Below are 24,833 nucleotides of genomic sequence, written 5' to 3' on the forward strand. Positions count from 1 at the left end.
AGCCCAAAACTAAAACCATTCCTGAAGCAAACTCTTCAGACAAAGATTACATTGGGGATGCAGATCTCAAATTCTAGTAAAAAGACCAGACTTAATGGTTTGACTGAGACTGGAGGGACCCTAGAGGTCATGGCCCCCAGACTCTCTGTTAGCCCAAAACTAAAACCATTCCTGAAGCAAACTCTTCAGACAAAGATTACATTGGACTACAAGACATAAAATGATACTGGTGAGGAGTGTGCTTACTAGCTCAAGTAGACACATGAGACTAGGTGGGCAGCTCCTGTTTGGAGGCGAGATGAGAAGGCAGAGGGGTACAGGAGCTGGTTGAACGGACAAAGGAAATAAGGGGGTGGAGAGAAGAAGTGTGCTTTCACATTATAGGGAGAGCAACTAAGGTCACATAACAATGTGTGTATAAGTTTTTGTATGAGAGACTGACTTGAACCGTAAATTTTCACTTAAAGCACAATTTTAAAAAAAGGTGCTTAAAACAACCACACAACTGGTCTCATCCTTGAGATATTTGGATAGAGGGAGGACTGATCTATTTAAAAGCTGCAGCCAAACCCCAATCAATCTCAGTTCTCAAATGAATTAAGATGATCAGCCCCTCAAGCCTTACAGAGAAAACGGCGAGTACATAAAGGAAAATATTAATCTGAACTTCTGTCCCTATGCTTCCCTTTATTCACAATGCTTGCATACAATAAAAAATTGAGACATTAAAGGAGTCAAGAAAGCATGAATAAAAACATATATTAGATGCAGACCAACAGATAATTCAGATGTTGGAGTTAGCAGATAGCAAATTTAATATAAACTGTCCTAAAAATGTTTAAGATAATGGATGAAAAAATGAACAAAATGGATGAAAAGATGGAAAATTTCAATATAGGAGTCATAAAACCACATTTTAGACCTTAAAAATCACAATATCTGAAATTAAGTCCACATTGGCTGGGTTTAAAAGCAGACTAGACATAGCAGAAGACAGGGACTGACATAAGCGTCTATCTGAAAAAGCTAGAAAAATAAGAGAAAAAATGAAACCTAAATATAATAGTAGGGAATAAGACCAGAAATAAACAATTATAAAGCCAAACAAAACAAATAAGCTGAAAGGTGGTTATTTGAAAAACATAATTTAGAAATCTCTACCAAGATTAAGAAAAAGGACACAAACACACAAATTATCAATAATAAGAATGACAAAGGCAACATCATTACAGGTTTTTCAGACATTAAAAAGAAAACTGACAAGTTTTTTTTTTAATTTTTAAATAAATTAAGCAAAGACATTCAAGACCGTTACAATTAAAACTATAAAACACTGATGAAAGAAATTAAAGATACAGGATATTATGAACAACTTTACATCAACAAATTTGGAAAGTTATGGACAGATAAAATTTAATCAAAAGTAACACAAGAATAAAGAATTTAAAAGTCCTTTGTCTATTTATACGTTTGGAATAATTCACCAGTGAAACCGTCTTACAAAAGCTTCCCATGAAGAAAACCTAAAGACAGTTTCACTGGTGTACTATTTCAAATATATAAGGAATAGATAACTGAAACTTATGTAAAGACTTTCAGAACAGTTTCCAACTCCTTTTATGAGGCCAGTATAAACTTCATACAAAAAATAGATAAGCAAAGCATGAGAAATGAAATTACAGGCCAAACTTCTCATTAATGCTGGCACAGAAATAATATTTTAAAACTAGCATATTGGATCTAGTAATATGAAAGGCAAATATGTCTAAGTGTGGTTTGATTTCAGCAATCATGTTGTTTTATCATTTGAAAATCAAGAAATACAGCGACTTACCACTCAGAAGACCAAAGGACTTTTTTTTTTTTAAATATACATGTAGAAAAAGCACTAAATAAAAATTTGGTAACCGTTCATGATAAATAGAAATCTTGGCAATCTAGGAATAGAGCTCTATTTCCTTAATCTAATAAAGGTATCTGAAAACCTCAGAGTTAGCATTATACTTAATGGTGAAATATTAAAACACTTTCCCAAGATTGGGAACAAGGCAAGGATTTCCATTTTCATCATTTCTATCAGTCAGGGTTCTCCCAAGAAATAGAGAGAGAGAGATAATATATACATACATACAGAGGGAGAGACTGACTGAATGATTAAAAGAATTGGCTGACACACCTGTGGTGTCTGGCAAGCCCAAAATCAGCAGGTCAGAGAATAGGCTGGAAACTCCAGCTATCCTGGGTCCAAAATGCATATAGGTTAGGTGACAGGTTTGAAACTCTGGCAATTGCGGGTCTGAAATTGGTAGGTTAGGTGGTAGACTGGAAAGGCTGGCAGGATATGCGTTATACCCTTAGAGGCAGAATTCCTCCTCCCTTGGGAAATTTGTTTTTGTTCTTAGGACATTCAACTGATTGGATGAGGCCCACCTTCATTATGGAGTGTAATGCACTCAAGTTCAATTGATTTAAATGTTAATCACAAGTAAATACCTTCGTGGCAACATCTAGACTAGTGTTTGACCAAAAACAGCTGGGCAACAGTGCCCAGACAAGCTGACACATAAAATTAACCATTACGCTATCCATCACTATAAAACAATAAGGCAAGACAAAGAAACAAAAGATAAAGTTTAGAAATTAAGTAAAACATTCTTTTATTGATATTGACATGATTGTATACATAGAAAATCAAAAATAGTCCATAAACCACTTGAATAATTAATTGAATTTGTAAATAACACTGGCTATAAGGTCAAGTACAAAAACAAACTGCAATTCTAGATACTAGCCAAAACAACTGGAAAAGGAAATTAATAAATTAATAATATGTACAAAGTAAAACATACCACATACCAGAAATAAATTAAACAAAGACATTCAAGACCCCTACAATTAAAACTATAAAACACTGATAAAAGAAATTAAAGGCCTAGGTAAATGGACCTATGTAAACACTCATCAGCTGGAAGACTCACTATTACAAAGATATTAATTTCCCTCAAAATGGTCTATTTTAAAGGCAGTGCAATTCCAACCACTCCCAGAAGATTTGTGAAAACTGATGAGATTCTAAAATTAATATAGAAATAAATAGAAAATAGAGAAGGCAAGACGATCTTGAAGAATGAAAAAGCTGGAAGGCTCTCATTGCCTGATTCCCAAAAATACAAAAAAAGCAACATAAATTAAGGTAGTGCGGTACTGGTACAAGGAAAGATAAGTGAACCAAGGCACAGAGATTTCACAGAGGCGAAAACATGGTCTATTTGATACATTATTCTGATCAACTGAAGATACATACGCACAGACCCTGATCCCACCTCATACCATACAAATAAATTATTCAAAATGGATCACAGATCTAAATATAAGAAGTTAAACAATGAAGAGTCTGAGGGAGACAAAAAACAGGAGAATATATTCATTATCTTGGTCTGAGCAAACACTTCTTAAGCAGGACTCAGACATCCAGCTGATTTTTATGCTTCTTAAATATTGAGAAGTATCTTTAGCAATCTAAACATGCTATCATATGGCAATTGACCTGAAAGGATTTCTAGGAACTGCCTAGCTCTGGCTGACTTCCTAGAACTCCTAGTTCCCCCTCACTGCTAAGCCCAGCCAGCACAACATGCTAGCTGACATTATTAGCTCTATTTCTAGATCCCAGCTGCAGGTTCAATCCACCTGCCCACTGCTGCCTCCTCCCCTCTTTATGTGTATCACAATTGTCTGGACTCTGGCACAGACTCCACCTCCAGTTTCCAGATAAGGATGGGAAAGCTAGTCCTAAACCAGTAATCTATTCCTCCTGGCCAGGGATTGGATATTGGCTGACAAGTGAGCCAATGAGAGCCATTATGATTCAATGCTTATAATTATACTGGAACAGCTCAAAAAGATCATTCTCTTGTAAGACTTCAACCCAGGAAGAGAGCAGCCTAGAGTTTCTGGGGCCCTAGACAGCCTGCTTCGGAGACAAGTCAATGCAGGAGAATGCATAGCTAAGATATGGAGACAGACCTCATTCAGATAACACCTTTTTAGCCCTAGCATCCAGCCATACCTTAAGTTACTTATATCCAAACACTTTTCAGCAACCAAATCAGTAAATTCCCCTCTATAGCTTAGAAAAATGATAGAAAGACAAGGCAGAGACTAGGCAAAGTTATCTGCAATGTGTGTGTATACATAACGTACATTTATATGTATATATAATATATAATATGAGGCTTATACAAGTATGTGTATATAATGGTATACATACAACATACATATTTTTCTCTATAGAGATATACATGTACATACAATAAATTGCAGGTAACCAGAAGTAAGCCCTTCAAATCAATGAAACCGAAAAATGTACGAAACACTTGAACAGGTACCCTCATAGAAGATATCCAAATGGCCAATAAGCACATGAAAAAGTAGTCAGCATCATTACCTATATCAGGCAAATGCAAATTAACACCAAAAACAAGACATAACCGCACCCTCTGCTGCATGGCTAAAATTAAAAAGTACTGGCAAGATATATGGAACAACCAGAACTCTCATGTATTGCTTTTGGGACTACGGGTTGAATCAACCTTCTTGAAAAACTGGGAATACCCACCATAATTAAACATAAAGCCTACCCTATGATTCAGTAGCCTCATTCCTACATATATACCAAGAGAAATGGGTGCATAAGTCCACCAAAAAAAAGTGATCAAAAGACAAACTAGTGAAATATGCCGCAAAACAGACAAATTTCAGACAATGCGTTAAGGGAAAAAAAAAGCCAAACACAAAACTATACCTATTTAACATTTATATGAAGATCAAGAACAAGCAAACCTAACCTAATCAAGTATAATACAAGTCAGAATTACCTACTGTGGGGTAATTACTGAGAAGCAGCATGAATGAACTTTCTGGAGTCCTGGAAATGTTCTATGTTTATCAGGGTATAAAACCAGAAAACCAAACCCACTCCCATCGAGTCAATTCCGACTCATAGCGACCCTACAGGACAGAGTAGAACTGCCCAATAGAGTTACCAAAGAGCACCTGGTGGATTCGAGCTGCCAACCTCTTTGTTAGCAGCCATAGCACTTAACCACTATGCCACCAGGGTTTCGAATCAGGGAATAAAACCAAAACCAACCAAACCCAGTGCCATCGAGTCGATTCCAGCTCATAGCGACCCTATAGCACAGAGTAGAACCGCCCCATAGAGTTTCCAAGGAGCGCCTGGTGGATTCAAACTGCTGACCCTTTGGATAGCAGCTGTAGCACTTAACTATTGCGCCACCACGGTTTCCTAATCGGGGAATACATATGTGAAATTTCATCAGGCTGGCCACTTAAGATTAGGATACTTCATGCCTATGAGTTAGTGTATGTCTACCTTAATAAAAAAGTAAACACTGAAGAAAGGGAAGGTGGCACAGGTATACTTTTAGAGAAAAAGAGAAAATACAACGTAAGGAAAGAGGGTAGCTAAATGTACCCGAAGAAGCTCAAACCAAGTATCTCTTATCTTCTCAGATAAAAAGGCAGTAAAATCTTCCAGGTTTGAAGGTGTCAAATACAAGTCCTTCTCCACTAAAATGGGATAAGACTTCTGTGAAACCCTTACCTCAGTTATGCCTAGAATAATTTCCCTGTCACTGTCCATAGCTCTTCTTGCTTTTACAAGATCACAGTGGGCTTGCAGCACAGACCTGTCTTTTCCCATGAACAGAGTGACATGATGGGGTATAGGACAGTGCAGACGACAACAACCTTGCCCCTGAATGGGTTCGGCTCTATAGTTGGCTGATGAGCCAGAGAGACTGTAATATCAGCAAGATGATAAATGAGCACGCCGGAAATCAAAACAGCTGTGTCGAGGGTGATTATGGAGATGTCTATGGCGCTGCAACCTCTGACTAACTGAAGTCAGGCCCTTAATGCTGTTTTGAACCAGTATTCATCAGTGGGTCTAATAATCAGGAAAATGAGCTAGAAACTGGAGTCCACAGGCCCCTAAGCATCTGTCTCCCTGTATGATAATTTCACTAAACTGAAAGTAATAGCTTCTCCCCTTCTGTCCTCTAAATCTCATGCAAGCTCCTCTTTTAGACAACCTAACCACCAAAGCAAAACCAAACCCACTGCCATCGAGTCAATTCCGACTCACAGTGACCCTACAGGACAGAGTAGAGCTGCCCCATAGAGTTTCCAAGGAGCACCTGGTGGCTTTGAACTGCCGATCTCTTGGTTAGCAGCCATAGCACTTAACCACTATACCACCAGGGTTTCCAACTCCAACCAGGAACCCAACAAAGAAGCAGTTCTGGAAAATGCAGTCCCCAGCATACCGAAGTTAACTTCTAGCTTTCATTTTCATGTCACGAGACCTCTTTTTTTAACTCAAAACACCGGGTCCAATTCCCAGAAAGAACAAAGGACAAAATACAAAAGTTGCACGTTGGATGTGACTGTCCTCTTTCAAGAGCTTTGCACACTTACTAACTTCTGCTGAAATTACTTATTGAACATCAAAGTCTTTTAAGAGTAAAATCTGATAACCTTAAAAAAAGGAGGTAAATACTGGGTAAGCAATTTCAATATGTCACATGTTAGACCAAAAAGAAATCCCCCTGAAATATGTGTCAATACCATAATGACTGCATGCTCAGATAATAATGGGGATTGAAACTAATTTATAAAACCACCACTCTTACTTGCATATATGTAAAAAAGAAAAATACATAATACATATATACACATACATACATACACACACACACACACACACACACACTTCAAATCCTCCACAGGTCCAAAGGACTTTGTAATGGAAATAAGACAATATTTATAATCTTAAATAAAAACACCTCATATTAAAACATATGTGGTTACAGCCAAAAAGGTATTAGCAGGAAATCTATCACCTTAGTCATGTCAGAAAATAAAAGCTAGAAAACTAGAGCTAGCAGCCCATTCTAAGGATGAAACACTGATGGAAGTATATAAGACTTCACTTCTGATATGAATTTTCTTATGCATAAATGATGTTCATAAAAGCTTTCCCACATGACTTCAATACACAGGTAGCCTGAATTCTCAAAAGTTTTCAAAAGGAGTGACGACTTTCCTTACTTTCACAGGTTGTCTCCAGAGTGTGATAACTCATGTTGCCTAAGATTTCAAAAAAATCTTATAGACATTCCCACATTCCTTACCATCATATGTTTTCTCTAGTGTGAGTTTTCACATGTCTTCGAAAGTAGGCAGGACAAACAAAGGCTTTTCCACATTCCTTACATTCATATGGTTTCTCTCCAGTGTGGCTTCTTACATGTCTTCGAAAAGATGAGGGACAACTGAAAGCTTTCCCACATTCAAGACATTCAAATGGTTTCTCTCCAGTATGCATTCTTGCATGTACAGTAAGGTATGAAGAATGACGAAAGGCTTTCCCACATTCCTTACATTCATAGGGTTTCTCCCCAGTGTGTGTTCGCATATGGATCCTAAGTGCTGAGGGATAAATAAAGCCTTTTCCGCATTTCTTACATTCATAAGGTTTCTCTCCAGTATGAGTTCTTGTATGTACTGTAAGGTGGGAGGAACTGATAAAGGCTTTTCCACATTCCTTACATTCATAAGGCTTCTCTCCACTGTGGGTTCTTAAGTGTTCAGTGAGGGATGAGGAACGACTAAAAACTTTCCCACATTCCTTACATTCATATTGTACCTTTCCCGTGTGATCTCTCATGTGTACTCTAAAGGATGAGGGACAACTAAAGGCTTTCCCACATTCCTTACATTCATAGGGTTTCTCTCTACTTTGATTTTTCACATGTGTATTAAGGGAAGTAGGAAGATAGAAGGCTTTTCCACATTCCAGACATTCATAGGGTTTTTCTCCAGTGTGTTTTCTCATATGGATACTTAAGGAGGAGGGACAATTGTAGGCTTTTCCACATTCCTTACATTTATAGGGTTTCTCTCCTGTGTGTGTCCTCACGTGCACAGTTAGTTTTGAGGACTCACTGAAGGCCTTCCCACACTCCTTACATTCATAAGGCTTTTCTCCAGTGTGAATTCTTATATGTATTATAAGGTGGGAGGAAGAACTAAAGGCTTTCCCACATTCCTTACATTCATATGGCTTATCTCCACTGTGAATTCTTTTGTGTTTAGAGAGGGAAGAGGAACAACTAAAGGCCTTCCCACATTCCTTACATTCATAAGGCTTATCTCCACTATGAATTCTTTTGTGTTCTGTGAGGGATGAGGAACAACTAAAGGTTTTCCCACATTCCTTACATTCATACTTTATCTTTGCAGTATGACTCTTCACATGTGCCCTAAAGGATGAGGAACAATTAAAGGCTTTGGTGCATTCCTTACATTCATAAGGTTTCTCTTCAAAGAGAGTTTTCACGTGTTTCTTAAAAGAAGCAAGAAAATGGAAGGCTTTTCCACATTCCTCACACCGATAGGGTTTGCTTCCAGTGTGAGACCTAACGTGACTCTTAAGAGATGAATGATCCCTGAAGGCCCTTCCACACTCATGGCATTCATACGGTTTTACTCCAGTAGTTCTCTTGACCATATTAAGATTTGGAATTTGGCTGAGGGCTTGTCCACACTGATTTCCTTCATTACATTCATAGATTCTCTTCACCACGTGACTTCTTTTTAAAAACAAAAAGCACATTATTAGTAATAAGTTTTTACCACTTTCAGTAAATGCGTAAATTTTCTTCCCTGTCAAGTTACAAGCTGGAAGTTCTCATAGAGGGCTCTACCAAGCCAGTAATGTCACCAAGTTTCTGACTTATGGAATTTTTCTGATAATGGTTTCCAAGAAAATTAAGTGTCAAACACTCAACATCTCAGTCACATTTCTGGAAATACTACCTTGTGAAAATCTTAGTGAAATCACAATTTTTGACCTAGGTTTAGCCATACAAGTTTTTTTTTTTTTTTAATTCAAGACATTTTAAGATTCTCTCCTAAGACATTGCTTTATCTTATATGAATCCCACTCACCTCAAATGTCTCTCATGGTTACTGTTCTGATAATCAATACCATGGTATTCTTGGTTTTCATGTAAATTGGAGGACCAGGAATCTTTCCTTTTGAATCTTACTATTTTCTGTTCATTGGATATTTTTTCCCCAAAAATATCTTGCTGAGCAACTGATTCACTGATCTTAAGTTGAGTCTCAAGGCCTGAAACAAAAACGTAAAAGCACATGTAAACAAAAGACTTCTATGAGTTTGGTTGTTTCATGATTTTGGTAATAACAGGCCCAAGGGTCAAAACGGTAACCAATTTGCTAAGAAATAATTCCATGAAGATTGAGATTGGTAAGAACATAAATAGGATATAATTAGGAGAGCAAAGCAGAAAGGAATTGGATATAATGCACATGACCAAATATAACTTTCAAAAAGGGAATATAAAAAGTCTTTCCCAAGAACAAGGGAAGTGTGAGATGGCTGATAAAAAAAAGTCTAAGGTAATCTAAGGTATCCATAGAAGATCAGCCTCCTCAGACAAAAAGCAGTTTTTGTTTTTTCAATCTGATTTTTCCAAATGCAACTAGTTGGATTGTTCATCCCCCAACCAGGAGAGCTTCTCCTGAGGATGCATGCCTTCCTGGTGCTCCCAAGTACAGATGCTCTGGATAAGTCCCTTCTTCACTGTCTTCAGGTCCTCTTGTTCCCACTGAGAGATCAGATGGGGTATGTGTAGCGGGTACCCTGCTAATGTAGAAAGGCATATCGTAAGGGAAAACAATGAAGAACTACAAACATTTCCATGAGACAAGGCCAAAATTTTAGTATTCAGATGGCAAGTATGAGTTTAATTGAAGCCGAATGTTTGTTAAATTTATAAAAAATGCAGTGATAAAAATAAAAAGCAGCCTCTTGACATCAAAACTGATCTTACGTTCACAGCCAATTCTTACTATTATTACGAGCTGGTCTGACGCTCACAACCAGGACATTTTCTTCTCCTGTTAAACGTAAGCAACCTCACAGAATACTAACCTCAGACAAGGTTACTTTAAGGCCATGGTAAAATAACACAATGCCACTTCATAATTTGTCTAAGCAGCACAAAAGGCCACTGTGCTACTCACAAAATACCCAATTATAGAATTGTCAGTTTAACACGTAGATGTTTATTTTTATGGTGAAATCAGTAGGCTGTAAGCTCTCTGAGATCACTGACCATGTGTGTCTTATTTACCAATGTATTCCTATTCCTTAGCCAAAATTCTGGAACAGGGTTGAATAGTAAGATTGTTTTCTAAACAGCTAAATGAAGGAATGTTGCTATTCTTACCTAGTGAGGCCAGGTTCTGGAAGTTTTCCAGCATCACATCTCTGTAGAGGTTCCTCTGAGCAAGATTCAACAAAGCCCACTCCTCTTGAGTAAAGTCCACAGCCACATCCTCAAAGACCACTGAGTCCTAAAACATCCCATATATTCTGGTTCAGCAAGGCACCAACTCCCCAATGTGTGCAGGAGAATGGGTGTGGCTGACAGCACTAGGGAACTGAGAATCAATTCGCACGAAGTTCAGAAGGTTCTCTGGTCTCCCAATATCTACTCTAAAACTCAGTTATCAAAGCACTTTCGTTTCCTACCCACATATATGCCCTGACTATCAAATCTTGTCTCACAGATTTAATAACATTTATAATACACTAGATTTATCTCTCTACAGTCTGACAGCGACCAATTCAAGTCTTATTCCTCTCTATTTTCATGGCGTAGAACAGTACAGAATACATAGCAGAAAAGAGAGAACCTGGAGAAATAAAATCATTTCCACATTTACAACACTGATGCCTTTTTACAAACCAATTTCACCTGTTTCCTTATTGTCCACCAGTTCCCCTCGAGATATGTGCTGGAGTCCTAATCTCCATGCCTGTGAATGTAATCTCATTTAGGAATAGGGTCTTCTTTATCATGCTAATGAGGCAGTATCAGTGTAGGCTATGTCTTAAACCTAATGACTTTTGAGATATAAAAAGAGCACAGAGAAACAAGCACAAACTGGGGAAAGACAGATGTCACATGGAGATCACTGGGAGGAACATTGGGGTTAGAGAAGCTGAAACAAAGATTTTCCCCAGAGCTGACAGAGAGACCTTTCTCTATAGCCAGTGCCCTGAAGTCAGGCTTCTAGCCTCCTAAACTGTGAGAAAATAAATTTCTGTTCTTTAAAACCACCCACTTGTGGTATTTCTGTTACAGCAGCACTGTGTTTAAGACAACCACCATAACAATCAGCACAACATGAGGCACAGGGTCAAATCTGGTCTGAGCGAATAAAAACACTGAGTGACTGGGAGCTGTTTCTTCTTCCTCCTCACCAAACCTGAGAGACCCAGGAGGCTGGAGAAGCACAACTTTCAACTCTAGGTCAGAGGTCAGCAAACTACAGCTCTTGGCTAAATCCACCTGCAACCAGTTTCTATAAAGTTTTATTGTACCACAATAAAATGTACTGTCTATAACTGCCTTTGCATTAAAATGGCAGAACTGAGTTGCAAGAGAAACTGCATGGTCTTCAAAGCCTAAAAAACTTAATTATCTGGCCCTATACAGACACAGAAACCCTGGTGGCGTAGTGGTTAAGTGCTATGGCTGCTAACCAAAGGGTTAGCAGTTTGAATGCCCCAGGTGCTCCCTGGAAACTCTACGAGGCAGTTCTACTCTGTCCTATAGGGTCACTATGAGTCGGAATCCATTCGATGGGACTGTGTTTGGTTTTTGGTTATACAGACACAGGTTGGTCAAGCGCTTGGTTGCTAGCCAAAAGGTCGGTGGTTTGAACCCACCAGTCACTTGATCCATGGAAGAAAGATGTGGCAGTCTACTTTCATAAAGATTACAGCCTAGGAAACCTTCTGGGCAGTTCTACCCTGACCTGCAGGGTCACTAGGAGTCAGAAATGACTCAACAGCAATAGGTTAAGTTTTTGGGTAGTACAGACACAGGTTGCTAACCGTTGCTCTAGATAATCAGAAGGAGACAGATGATGTGGTAGAATGGAAATACTCTTTTGGAGAATAATTATTAACTTTTACTTACTTGTTTCATATTTTTCGGTAACTCAGCAGCTATTCTTTCTTCCTCCATGTCCCCTTTATGAAGGAAGGCAAGAAACTGAGAAGTTAGAGATGATACAGGAAAAGACATGAGACTCTAGATCTCCCCACAATTACCACATTCACAAGCCTTGATGCTGCAGCCCACCAATTTTTAGTGACCGCTCCCCTCAAAATGCACACATACCACAAGAAACCCACAAAAACACACGAAGCTGGAAAAAAAAAAACAACCTCGTCTCCCCAGAGGTAGAAAGAGTACTCTTATCCTTGCTGATCATAAAGAAGAGATTAAAAGTCCCAAGATAGTTAACTGAAGTCTACAAAAGTTTAACTGTTTATCCACCCATGATAATGAAAATGCATAAAAAGTTATCAGTCAGCACCTTCAAACATAATATACACTCCCTGTCTCAAATCCAAGAAAGCACTGACTTACATGCCAGGCTTCTAGGGATTTCATTCCCAATTATTTCTCACTTCTGTACCCCCTGGCAAGTAAACAGTCCCTGACTACTGGAACCTCCTATGGACTGCAGGATACCCAGAAATCTGGCCTCTGAGAAAAGAGCATTAAGCCACTCGATTCCACACTCAGGGGGCAGGGATTGCCATGCTGTGACCTCAGGCTGAAATCTGCCTGTATAGTACAGCAGCAGCAGAACAGGAATACCTGAAGTTGGCATCTTGTATTATCTCTGATACTGTGGTATTTCAAGAGCTGGTTCACAAATTTCAAACAAGAACTCAATAGTTTCTTCCACTGCAGTAGAACAAGCAGTGTATTTTAAGCCAATAAATACAGTAACATTCTTTATTAATAACAAAACATGCCATTTATTTAGCAATTATGATGTGAGGAAGATGTCACAAAGAGATAGGTTATTTATCATAGAAATTCTATAAATCAGATATTGTTATGACTAGTTTATAGATGAGGAATCTTAGAAACAGAGTCAATTAATCACATGCTCAATATTAACCAACTAGAAAGCTCTTGAGGCAGGATATGAATGCAGGTCTATTCATCTTGAAACCCTAAACTCCTAACCAGTATATTTCTGACCATATGCCTTACAATTTAGTTGTTGTTAAGGCCCTTATTCCCCGACATTACCAGGACTTACTTAGAACCCTGCTGGGCACTATGAAGAGTAGACAAATGAAGTATTCTATAAAAATGTCTTCTCTTTGCATGCTCCTTCTCCTTTAAGGCCTTTATCTCCTGCTCCTTTATTTTATAAATTCATTTAGATAATACTTAACCTGACCCTACTACATACAAATGCAGGGGATAGGGCACTGAACAAACAGAGAAACTTTGAAGCACTTGGATGTTACAATAGGGGTGGGAGGAGGATAGTCAATAAACAAAATAATGTATCAGGTGGTGATAGGTGCAACACATAAAAATGCAACACATTAAAGGGAAAAGGCTACATGTATTTATCTCTAGGAAGTCAAGATTGGTTATGTGGCAGGGTACAGGCAGAAAATTAAAATAACTGTGTCAGATAACACTGGAAATCAATACCTGGTGGGTATATTTAATTGTATATGTATAACCATCATCAACTCCTAGAGAAGAAAAAAAAAAATCAGCAATAGGCTAAACATTGACTTATGAGGTTGGAGAAAGAACAGCAGCATAAAGGTTTAAAGAGAAAATGAAAATAAAAACAATTAACATTTTTAAAAAATAGAGAATCAGAAAAGTTAAAAATTTACCTTTGAGCACTAATGAAACTGACAAACCCTTAGCAATTTCCCTTTGAGAGAAACAAAGCATAGACAAAGACAGTTACGAAGGAAATGGGTCATAATTACACGCGCTGCAGTGAAAATATAAACCAAAAAAAAAAAAGGAATTTACAGGTAATGGATAAATTGCTAGCAAGAAGTACGACTTTCCAGCAATGCTCTGAAAGAAATACAAACCGACTAGCAGATACCAGTTCAGTGGTGGAAATTTCTAAATACATGACTGTAGGTGCTCCTCATATACTAATATAGACAGTAGAGCACACAAATGCCACAGTCAGGAAACCTCTTAGGCATAACTACACACCTCATGGGATGAAGTTCCCAGGCTCAGAGGCAAAGGGCTACAGATTTGCAGGACATCTACATCAATTGGCACAACATAGCTCTGAAAGACAATGTTATATATCCTACTTCGGTAAGTAGCATCTGAGGTCTTATAAGCTTGTGAGTGGCCATCTAAGATACAATCATCAGACTCTTCTAGTCTGGAACAAAGGAGAGTGAAAAAAAACTAAAGACTCAAGGGAGCAATTAATCCAAAGGACTAATGGACCACATGAACCACAGCTTACATGACCCTGACACCAGAAGAACTAGATAGTGCCCAGCTACCACAACTGCTCTGACTGGGATTACAACAGAAGGTCCCAGACAGAGCCTAACTGGTATGATAGAGACTGGACAAACCCCCAAGTCTATGCTCCTGGATACCCTTCTAACTCAGAACTGAAGCCACTCCCAAAGCCCACCTTTCAGTCAAAGATTAGGCAGGCCTATAAAACAATTTTTTTTTTGTTTTATAAAGCAAACAACACACTGAAGAATGTTGTTCTTTGATCAATCAAGTATACAAGATCAAACGGGCAACACCTGCCCAAAACAAAGAGGAGAAGGCAGGAAGGGACAGGAAAAGCAGACTAATGGAACCCAGGGTGGAAAGGGGAAGAGTGCTGACAAAAGGCAGAATTAAAACCAGTGTCACCAATTTGTGTATAAATTTTTGAATGAGAAACAAATTTGCTCTGTAAACTTTCACCTAAACCATGATAAAAAATAAAATCAAATCAAAAAATAAATTACTAACCCTGATTATATCCAGTCAGTAATGAAAAAAATCAGTAGTTTAAAACATGCCCACCAAACACAAGTTTCAAATTGTTTTACAGGTAGGTTTACCAAATATGTAAGGGCTTGATAATGTGAATGCAAGGAGAAAAAAAAAAAAAAACTTTTTCAGAATATTTCCAAGACCAGAAAAATACAACTCAAAACATACCTTGTTCATATACATAAAAAATGTTAGTACACTAAATGTAGAAATGAATAGAGGATAATAAATTGTAAGTTCACTTCCTCTTAGGAATGCAAGATCAGTTAAAAATTTAATCATTGATTAATATGATTCACATTAATAAAAAAAGATCATATGACTTACCTTCTTAGATTAAAAACAGTGGCTAATTATTTCAATATCCACTGGTGATGAGAATTTAACCCACTAGGACTAGAAGGGAACATGCTTAATTAAGGGAGGGGACTACAAACCTCTTCAGCAAACATCATATTTAATGGTAAAATAGTTCCCTTACAGATCCAGAAAAAGGCAAGAAGGCAAATTATATGCTATTCTGCACTGAACTGGAGGTCCTGTCAAGTGCAATAATTAAAAGAAATGAAAGGTACAAGAAATAAAAATTAAAAAGTTGAAATGCTATTACTGACAAATTTTCTGTGCAAGATTCAAAGAATTCACAGCTCAATTATTAAAAGTTACAACTGTATTGGAAAGGAGGCGAGTAAAAAAGATACATAAAAATTAGTTCACTTTCTTGCACCTGAATATAATGTATCGAACTTATGCCCATTAAAAAAACAAAACAAAACAAGCCCACTGTCGTGGAATCGACTCCTACTAATAGCGACCCTATAAGACAGACAACTGCCCCATAGGCTTTCCAAGGCTGTCATTTTACGGAAGCAGACTGCCACATCTTCCTTCCGCGGAGCGGCTGGTGAGTTCCAACCGCAGACCTTTCGTTAGAAGCCAAGCGCTTAACTACTGTGCCACCTGGGCTCCGAGAGTAAAATTTACAGATTAATATCTCTCGCATAAGAAGGGAGGTAAGGACCAAGTTGCGGAAAATTTCACCCAGCGCTCACCGAACACTCCGAAAACCAGAGATCAGCGCAGAGAGGACGTGTCCCCGTTACTGAAATGGCAGAAATGCTTCTCTTTTCTGGAAAGAGAGCAAAGGTTGCTTTTGGAAACCGATCAAATAGGACGGTGTTGTCCAACTCTAGCCTGCATCAGAATCACCCGATTGCTGGACCCACCCCCGAGTTCCCGATTCAGTGAGTCTGGGGCTTTCGAAGGAGGCGCCCCGAGGCGGGAGGCCCCGGGCGCCTGCCCGGCCGGAGGAGGGGCCTTGGCTCCGGAGCTGGCACGGCAACAGGGGCTGTGCGCGGGGCCAGGTCGGCGGTCCTTTGACCACCGACCCCAAGGCAGAGCCCTCCGCCTGCTGCGGGCCAGACTGCAGGTGAGCAGGGTCGGATGCCGACTAAGAAGAAAATTTACCTCAGACGCGGGCGGGGGCGAGAGGGAACATGGCCGCTGACCCGCGCACGCTCAGACGCGCGCTTCCGCACAAGGGGCGGGCCGCAGGAGCTGGGGAATTGGGGTGACGTGCTGTGACCCCTTCCAGCCGCGAGCGGAGGAGAAATGCTAGACGTGGTTGGACCCGGGGGCCAGATCAGCGCAGGGGCTATAGGAGAGGGGAGGAAGGACCAGAACCGTGAAGGGGGCTGGGGGAGAACCAGGACAGTGGTGAGGGGGAGCCGGGGGACTTGGTTCACTAGGCGTGTAGGGCAGGATAGGCGCAGGGGCGGAAACAACGCCCCCCTACAAAAAAATAAAATGCAGACCAGTTGCAATGTAGTGCTTCCCACTATGGCGATCTCATGTGTTTCAGAGTAGAACTGTGCTCTATAGGGTTTTCCTGGCTGAGACAGGAAACAGATCGCCAAGCCTTTCTTCTGAGTGGCCTCTCGGTGGAATCAAACCACTAACCTTTCTGTTGGTAGTTAGTTAGAGCCTTAACCGTTTGTGGGATTTGGTTTTAAAACTTAGGGGGCTGGACCAGGCCTACTGGTCTTGCTTAGTTAAATAATTTTGGATGACTGGCTGAGATGGTCCAGAGCTAGAGGGTTGGGCTAGGGTTAGGGCCACCTATTCAGGCCTCAAGGAGCCTGGTGGCAGTGGTTAAGTGCTAGGCTATTGACCACATGGTGGGTGGTTCTCACCCACCAGCTGCTCCAAGGGAGAAAGATGTGTCAGTCTGCTTTGTAAAGGTTACAGCCTTGGAAACCCTATGGGGCAGTTCTCCTCTGTTCTATAGGGTTTCTATGAGTCGGAATCGACTCCACCAACAGATTTAGTTTGGTTTAGTAATCCAGGCCCTCTCAGTACAGTGAATAGGATGTTATTAACTGCATTTATTCCTCCCTACTCCACCTTGGGGTCCCTAAATGGTCCCACAGCTGCTAATGAAAGATTGGAGGTTTGGTCTACCCAGAGGCACATTGGAAGAAAGGCCTGGCAAATCTACTAAAACATCAGCTACTGAAAACCCTATGGAGTGCATTTCAACTCAGACTCACATGGGGACTCCATGAGTTTAAGTCAACTGACAGACAACTGGTTACTGGTTCTCCACATTTCTACATCCCTCTGCACAGGACATGCATAACTCAGCCTGACAATCCATGACATAGGCTCTTCCATTCATTCAGCCTCCTCTTGAGGACTTTGCTTTTCCCTTTCATTGTATTGGTTACTGTTTGTTTGGTGTAGAGGAAGGCTATTGATAATTGTCTCTAGTGCTGCTAAAACAAATACCACAAGTGGATGGCTTTAACAAAGAGAAATTTATTCTCTCAGTCTAAAAATGTCTAGTAGGTTACAAGTCCAAATTCAGAATGTCACCTCCAGGGGTAGGCCTTCTCTCTCTGTCAGCTCTGGAGGAAGGTCCTTGTCCTCGCTCTTCCCTGGTTTAGGAGCTTCTCAGGTGCAGGGGCCCCAGGTCCAAAGGACACGCTTTGCACTTGGTGCCACTTTCTTGGTGGTATGTTACCAATTGCCAATCTTGACACAAAGGTTCCTTGTCTTTTCCCAAGTAAGAATACACGTGAAAGACAAACTTTAACTTCAGCATGCTTTATTTTGCTTGAGTCAAGCAAAAGGAGTCAGCGAGGATCTAAGCCTCTCCAAAAGATTGACTTGAAAAGGGAAGCAAGGATAGGGCTTACATGGGTTCAGTGGAGACAAGAGAGTGATGAATATTTAGTGGGCTTCTTTCAAGGGGGAGGTATTTCTCAGAATGGTGGTACATGTTAATTAAGTTGCGAGCACGTCTGGAATCCAAGATGGAACTCGCTGATATTCAAGATGGAGTCCTCTCTGCAGCCCTTGGCATCACTTATTGTGGGATACAGTGCAAGCACTCTGATCTTTGGCACAACATCACCATCTTCGGAGGGCGAAGGAAGGTTAAACAGCGGTCACACTTTGTTCTGTGCATGTGAGAACCTGTAAAGGGGAAAAACCAAAAAACCAAACCCACTGCCGACGAGTCGATTCCGACTCATAGCGACCCTACAGGACAGAGTAGAACTGCCCCATAGAGTTTCCAAGGAGCGCCTGGTGGATTTGAACTGCCGACCCTTTGGTTAGCAGCTGTAGCACTTAACCACCTCACCACCAGGGTTTCCTGTAAAGGGGAAGAAAAACACTAAGAAGCAGATAGTAATTCACGGGTTGTTTCAGCCTTGTCTCCTGTTGACAGGGTGTGGTTCCTTTTTACCCAACTTCTAGATGGTAATCTTTTAACAGCTCTTTTGTTCCTCCAGCACAGTTAATCCTACCTGTCTCATGAGGTCCTCAATTCTCTGCTTCCTTCCCTTTCCTTTTATCTCTCAAGAGATAAAAGGTGGTACAGGCCACACTCCAGAGAAACTCCTTGTACATTGGATCAGGGATGAGACCTGGGTAAGGGTGGTGTTACAATCCCACCCTAATCCTTTTAACATAAAATTACAATCACAAAATGGAAAACAACCACACAATACTAGGAATCATGGCCTAACCAAGTTGACACATATTTTTGGGGGGACACAATTCAATCCATAACAATAATTATTACATAGGTCTTTTTTTCCTGGAAACCTTGCTGTCGGGGGACAGCCCCAGCAAGGAAAAACCCTCACTGTGTGTCCTGGCAGATAATCCGAAGAACTGACACATAGCCCTTTCCAAATTCATACATTCAGGGAAACTTACTGACATGACATTGGCAAGCAGATGCTCTCCAGTGGCGGCCGGCTGGAGTGTTTTCCGCAGCCACCTAGCAAGGAACCCACGCTTATATACCATTCCAGTTGGGACCAAGGCTCATTGTTTTCTCCCACGTCCTTAGGCAGTGTTCCCAGGGACTTCACTTCCAGGCCGAGAAGTTTTCCTTCTTGTTGCTAAGGCATTCTTCAGCCCTGGCCACTGGCCGCATCATGCCACTCCACCCGGTCTGTACATTTTTTTCTTGTACATTAATTATAACTCTTTTTTTTTATGTTATTGTTTGAGCAGGGTCTCCCAAACTATGGACAGTTGAAAGAAATGAAGCATTCATGTCTTGGCCAGTCCTGATTCTCAAGGTTCCCCAGTAAGCATATTTGCTGTAATTTGTGTCCTTTATCAAATGAAGTGCCTCTTTAAACCTGGCTTATTAAAACAATGTATCATAATTCTTGATGAACATTATCAGATGTTTATGAATATCTTGAATTAATAACATAATCTTGCTCCTTTAACTTAGTTTATGATATCTTAACTCGAAAACCAAAACCCATTACTATTGAGTCGATTCTGACTCATAGCAACCCTATAGGACACAGCAGAACTGCCCCATAGGGTTTCCAAAGAGCAGCTGGAGGATTAGAACTGCTGACCTTTTGGTTAGCAGCCAAATGGTTAACCACTGTGCCACTAGGGCTCTTCTGATACCTGTACAAAATATTTTATATAGCCCAAGGTAGATTGTTGGTTTTAAAAAATAATTTCTGGGTTTTGTATCTTGCTTTTAAAAGTCTTCCCAAACTCTAGAGTACAGAAATACTTTTTTAATCTTCTTCCAATTATTATCGTTTTTTAAAACATTTAAATCTTTATTCCTTGGGATATATGATGGTGTGAGGTAGAGGTCCAAATATTTTTTCTTCCAGAAGTACGGCCACTTTTGTCCATTGATTTGTAAACTATTTTTAATTACAGATTTGAAACATTACCTTTATTAAAAAGTGGTTTCCAATACGTGCCTACAACATTGCCAGTAATATACTTATCTATTCTTATGCGAATATCAGTGTAATACTGTTTTCATTACATGTTTTTATATTTAGTGTAATACCTAGTTCTAACAAATATAAAAAAAAATTTTTTTTTTTTTACAAATATAGTGATAGCTAAATTTTTTTTCGCAGCTTATTGTTCTAAGTGCTTTATAGTATTAATTATTTTACTTTCACATCTACCAGTGATGTGGATACTATCATCATTTTCTTTTAACACAGTGGTTCTCAACCCTCAGGGTACATTTGGCAGTATCTGGAGATTTTTTGATTGTCACATCTGGAGGGGAGGGGTGGTACTCATGGATAGACTCCAGGGATGCTACTAAATATCCTATGATACTCAGGACAGCCCCCCACAACAAAGAATTATCTGGCCAAAAATATCAATAGTGCCAAATTTGAGTTTTTTTTAGCAGATGAGGAAACAGAGGCACAGAAAATTGTAACCACCTTCCCTGAGGTCACACAACTAGTAAGTAGCAAAGCCAAGATTCAGAGTCCCACAGTGTGGCTCCAGGGACAGGCTACTTAACTACTTGAACTACTTAACTATATGGCAACTCAAGGCGAGTTCCTTTTCACTGTTTCCCCTTTCAAAAGTCCTTCCTATTCTCAGACCTATATTCTTCAATACCAATTTTAAAATAAATTTATTCAGCCAGGGTATTACATCTATATATTAATCTTGGACTTTTGATTTTTGTCTTTATATTAAGTCTTCCCATCCAAGGTTGGACTGTATCTTTCTAATTCTTCAGATCTTAGGTTATACTTTCAATTAGATTTCTTCATGGAAATCTCATATCTTTCTTGGAATAACTATGTAGAATTATTTGAAAATTATTTTCACTATTATGAGTGGAATATTCTTCCTATTTCATTTTTTTAAGAAGTTTGCTAATATGGAGAAAAGTTATGCTTGTATATCAAGTGTATCTATTACATCTTCTCAAATTATCTTATTACTGGTAGCATTAAAATAGATATCTTGAGTTTTATAAATCTACAGTCTTGGCATGTAAACATAAGAATAACTCTTCTTTCCACTGTTTCTACAGAATTTTCTGTAGACCAGCACTTTCTAGCGGTGCTGGGCAATAATAGTGATGGAAGCACGCTGACTTGTGCTTGAATTTAAAGAAGTGGATCTAACCCTGCTTTCATCAATGAGATGCTTGCTGCTCATTTTTTGTAAATATTCTCCCTCTCATTTCAGAGTTTGACTATAGACCCAATTTAGTCAGAGGTTTTGTTAGAAATGTCTGATGAATTTTCTCAAATGCCTTTTCAATTTCAGTTGCCTTAATGGTATAGTTTTCCCCTCATGTGTGTTGATGTAATAAATTAGGTTGATAGAGATCCTGGAAATGAAATGTCTTTGCATTCATGGAACAAACTTGGCCATTGTCTTGGTTATCTGTTGTTGTTAGGTGCCATAGAGTCGGTACCGACTCACAGTGACCCTATGCACAACAGAACGAAACACTACCTGGTCCTGCACCATCCTTACAATTGTTGTTATGCTTGAGCCCATTGTTGCAGACACTGTGTCAATCCATCTCATTGACGGTCTTCCTCTTTTCCACTGACCCTGTACTTTACCAAGCATAATGTCCTTCTCCAGGGGCTGATCCCTCCTGACAACATGTCCGAAGTACGTAAGACACAGCCTCGCCATCCTTGCTTTTGAAGAGCATTCTGGTTGTAATTCTTCCAAGACAGATTTTTTTCTTTCTTTTGGCAGTCCATGGTATATTCAATATTCTTCGCCAACACCACGATTCAAAGGCATCAGTTCTTCTTTGGTTTTCTTTATTCGTTGTCCAGTTTTCACAAGCATATGTTATGATTGAAAACATTATGGCTTGGGTCAGGGGCATCTTAGTCTTCATGGTGACACCTTTGCTTTTCAACACTTTAAAGAGGTCCTTTGCAGCAGATCTGCCCAATGCAGTGTGTCTAGTGCTGCCTTAACAGAAATACCACAAGCAGATAGCTTCAACAAAGAGAAATTTATTTTCTTACAGTCTAGTAGGCTGGAAGTCCAAATTCAGAGCGGCAGCTCCAGGGGAAGGCATTCTCTGTAGGCTCTGGAGGAAGGTCTTTCTCGTCAGTCTTCCCCTGGACTAGGAGCTTCTCTGTGCAGGAACTCCATGTCTAAAGGACACGCTCTGCTCTTGGTGTGTCCTTCTTGGTGGTATGAGGTCCCCAACTCTCTGCTTGCTTCCCTTTCCTTTTTATCTCTTGACAGATAAAAGGTGGTACAGGCTACACCCCAGGGAAGCACCCTTTACATTAGATCAGGAATGTGACCTGGGTAAGGGTGTTACAATCCCGCCCTAATCGTCTTTAACATAAAATTACAATCACAAAATGGAGAACAACTACACAATACTGGAAATCATGGCCCAACCAATTTGATACACACACTTTTTGGGGGATATAATTCAACCTATGACAGCCATAGTGTTTTATTCTGTCTATCCATAGCTGCTTTAAATATTTCTATATTTTATTTGGAATTTTCTCATCTGAACTGATCTTTGTCTGTAGCATATTTTTTTCCATAATAATGATATTTGTCATAGAGAATTATGCTCCATAGGGCTTTCAGAGGGTGATTTTTCAGAAGTAGCTCACTAGGCTTTTCTTCTTTGGTGCCTTTGGGTGGATATTAACTGTTTGCACCACCCAGGGACTCCCTCACATCCTCTAGGATAGCTTTTATCAAAAAAAAAAAAGAAAAAAAAAGGATATAACAAGTATTTCCAAGAATGTAGATAAACTAGAACCCTTGTACATTACTAGTGGAAATGTAAAATGGTGTAGCTGCTGTGGAAAACAGTTTGGCAATTCCTCAAAATGTTGAACTACAATTACTGTAAACCAAAAAAACCAAACCCATTGCCATCAAGTCAGTTCTGACTCATAGTGACCCTATACGACAGAGTAGAACTGCCCCACAGAATTTTTTTTCCAAGGAGCGCCTGGTGGATTCGAACTGCCAGCCTTTTGGTTTGCAGCCCTAGCACTTAATACTACACCACCAGGGTTTCCACAATTACCATAAGATTTAGCAATTCCACCCTGTCAAGTGGTGGAAGAATAAGAATCAAGATCAGTCCAAGGCTGATCCCTGTGAGGTGGGGGTCAGACATACCCCCTCTCTCCAGCCTTTTTACCAATTCTGACACCAGTCGCCCCTCCCACAGCACTCTCTACTTCTGGGTTTGAAAATCCATTGCAACGGCCACACAGAACTCATAGTCCATACTTACAGTTAAGTGGTTTATTAAGGAAGTAACGGATCAGGATCAGGAAGCACGTAGGCAAGGTCTGGAAGGCTTCTCTGATGTGGAGAGCACATCCCTCCCTTTTTCAGTGCAGGACAGCTTTCTCAGGTCCCCTCGGCCATGCAAGTAAGCAGGCCCTTCTCTCTGCTGTGCTGATCCCCTCTCAGCCATTCAGCCTCCTCTTGGTTCCCCCAGGATAGGCTCTCGGCCCCCTCAGGACAGGTCTCCTTTTGGCTGTGCATGCCCCTTCTCAGCTGGCAGTCCTCTCTGCCTTTGGCCTCCTGGCTGTTGGCCTCTGCACTGCTAGCTGACCCTGCTTATAGCCAGGGTAGCAGTTTTGTTCAGCTCTCTGAGCTGCGTGCCTAGCAGCAGGTTTCTGCCATCACCACCAATTCTGCCAAATGGCCCCTTCTGGGTTTGTCACCAACGACTCTGCTGCAAGTCCCCTTCCCGGCCTGTAACCACTACCGCAGGGCTCTTTTCAGGCCTCTTGCTATCTTCAGTCTTTTAGCCTTTGACCCATGTTACAACTCTTTTAGGAGGTGACTCACCTCCTCTCTCTCTTCTCTCTTCTTGCCTTTTCTCCTTTCTGCTTCTTTCTTTCTTATCCTTTCTGTCTGCCAGCCTCTGTTAGGTTGGCTACATAAATAAATTTCTTTGCCAGTTTCAAGGCATGGCCTTCCCACCAGGTCCATGAACTGACCAATCCCCTCTTGATAGGCCACAGATACTTCATTTGCATAAGTATGCAATAGTCACTTTATTTGCATAAGTATATTGACTAGTCCCTGCAAGGTGCATAAAATAGACCAATCAGAGAGCAGGCTGCAGCCCAGGGCCAGACAAAAAGTATCAAACCTCAAATTGTTTACGGCTTACCCAGGAAATGTCAATCAACATGGATAAAAGTAACAGACCCTCTGAGCTAGGAAACTAGGGCAAAAGTAACTCCTCAGGGTTTAGGCGAAAAATCTCTCAAGCTGTTTTTCTGAAGAACCAAGGCGAAAGTACACATAAAGGAACTCATTTCACCACACACTCCACGTATATATATACTTGATAGAATTGAAAACAGGGACTCAGTTATTTGTATGCCAAGGTTCATAGCAGCATATTCCCAATAGCCAAAGGTTGATGAATAATCAGATTATGGTATGTGCATATATTCAGAATAAAAAGGTATAAAAATCTGACACGATGGCCCCTGAAAATGTTATGCTAAGTAAAATAAGTCAGACACAAAAGGACAAATA

The 24,833-nt window shown here is 40.1% G+C and overlaps 1 protein-coding gene across 10 annotated transcripts; it reads right to left on the reverse strand.

Moving 5' to 3' along the window:
- Window positions 1–1,362: 1,362 nt before the first annotated feature.
- On the reverse strand, window positions 1,363–16,517 carry ZNF266 (zinc finger protein 266). Of its 10 annotated transcripts, none has more exons than XM_064280606.1 (8): window positions 16,461–16,512; window positions 15,321–16,122; window positions 12,795–12,884; window positions 12,105–12,157; window positions 10,344–10,470; window positions 9,647–9,757; window positions 9,037–9,220; window positions 1,364–8,678 (listed from the first exon to the last, which is right to left on the reverse strand). In XM_064280606.1, the coding sequence occupies exons 3-8, from the start codon at window positions 12,805–12,807 to the stop codon at window positions 7,220–7,222; spliced, it is 1,947 nt and encodes a 648-aa protein (XP_064136676.1). In that variant the 5' UTR covers window positions 12,808–12,884; window positions 15,321–16,122; window positions 16,461–16,512; the 3' UTR covers window positions 1,364–7,219. The 10 variants fall into 10 exon arrangements, with proteins under 10 accessions (XP_064136679.1, XP_064136676.1, XP_064136678.1 ...); XM_064280608.1 differs by lacking the exon at window positions 16,461–16,512 and having other exon boundaries at window positions 15,321–15,389; window positions 16,046–16,151; XM_064280609.1 differs by lacking the exon at window positions 16,461–16,512 and having other exon boundaries at window positions 1,363–8,678; window positions 9,647–9,754; window positions 15,321–16,298.
- Between the last annotated feature and the right edge of the window lie 8,316 nt (window positions 16,518–24,833).

Source organism: Loxodonta africana, chromosome 3 (assembly GCF_030014295.1).
Source record: "Loxodonta africana isolate mLoxAfr1 chromosome 3, mLoxAfr1.hap2, whole genome shotgun sequence".
NCBI classification, from domain to species: Eukaryota; Metazoa; Chordata; class Mammalia; order Proboscidea; family Elephantidae; genus Loxodonta; species Loxodonta africana.

Excerpts from the sequence above, each read along its gene's own strand:
- ZNF266 (XM_064280606.1), bottom strand. Across the intron at positions 9,221-9,646 it reads TACTTGGGAGCACCAGGAAG|GCCTTGAGACTCAACTTAAG; the intron begins GCATGCATCCTC and ends TTTTTGTTTCAG. Across the intron at positions 8,679-9,036 it reads AACCATGAGAGACATTTGAG|AAGTCACGTGGTGAAGAGAA; the intron begins GTGAGTGGGATT and ends GTTTTTAAAAAG.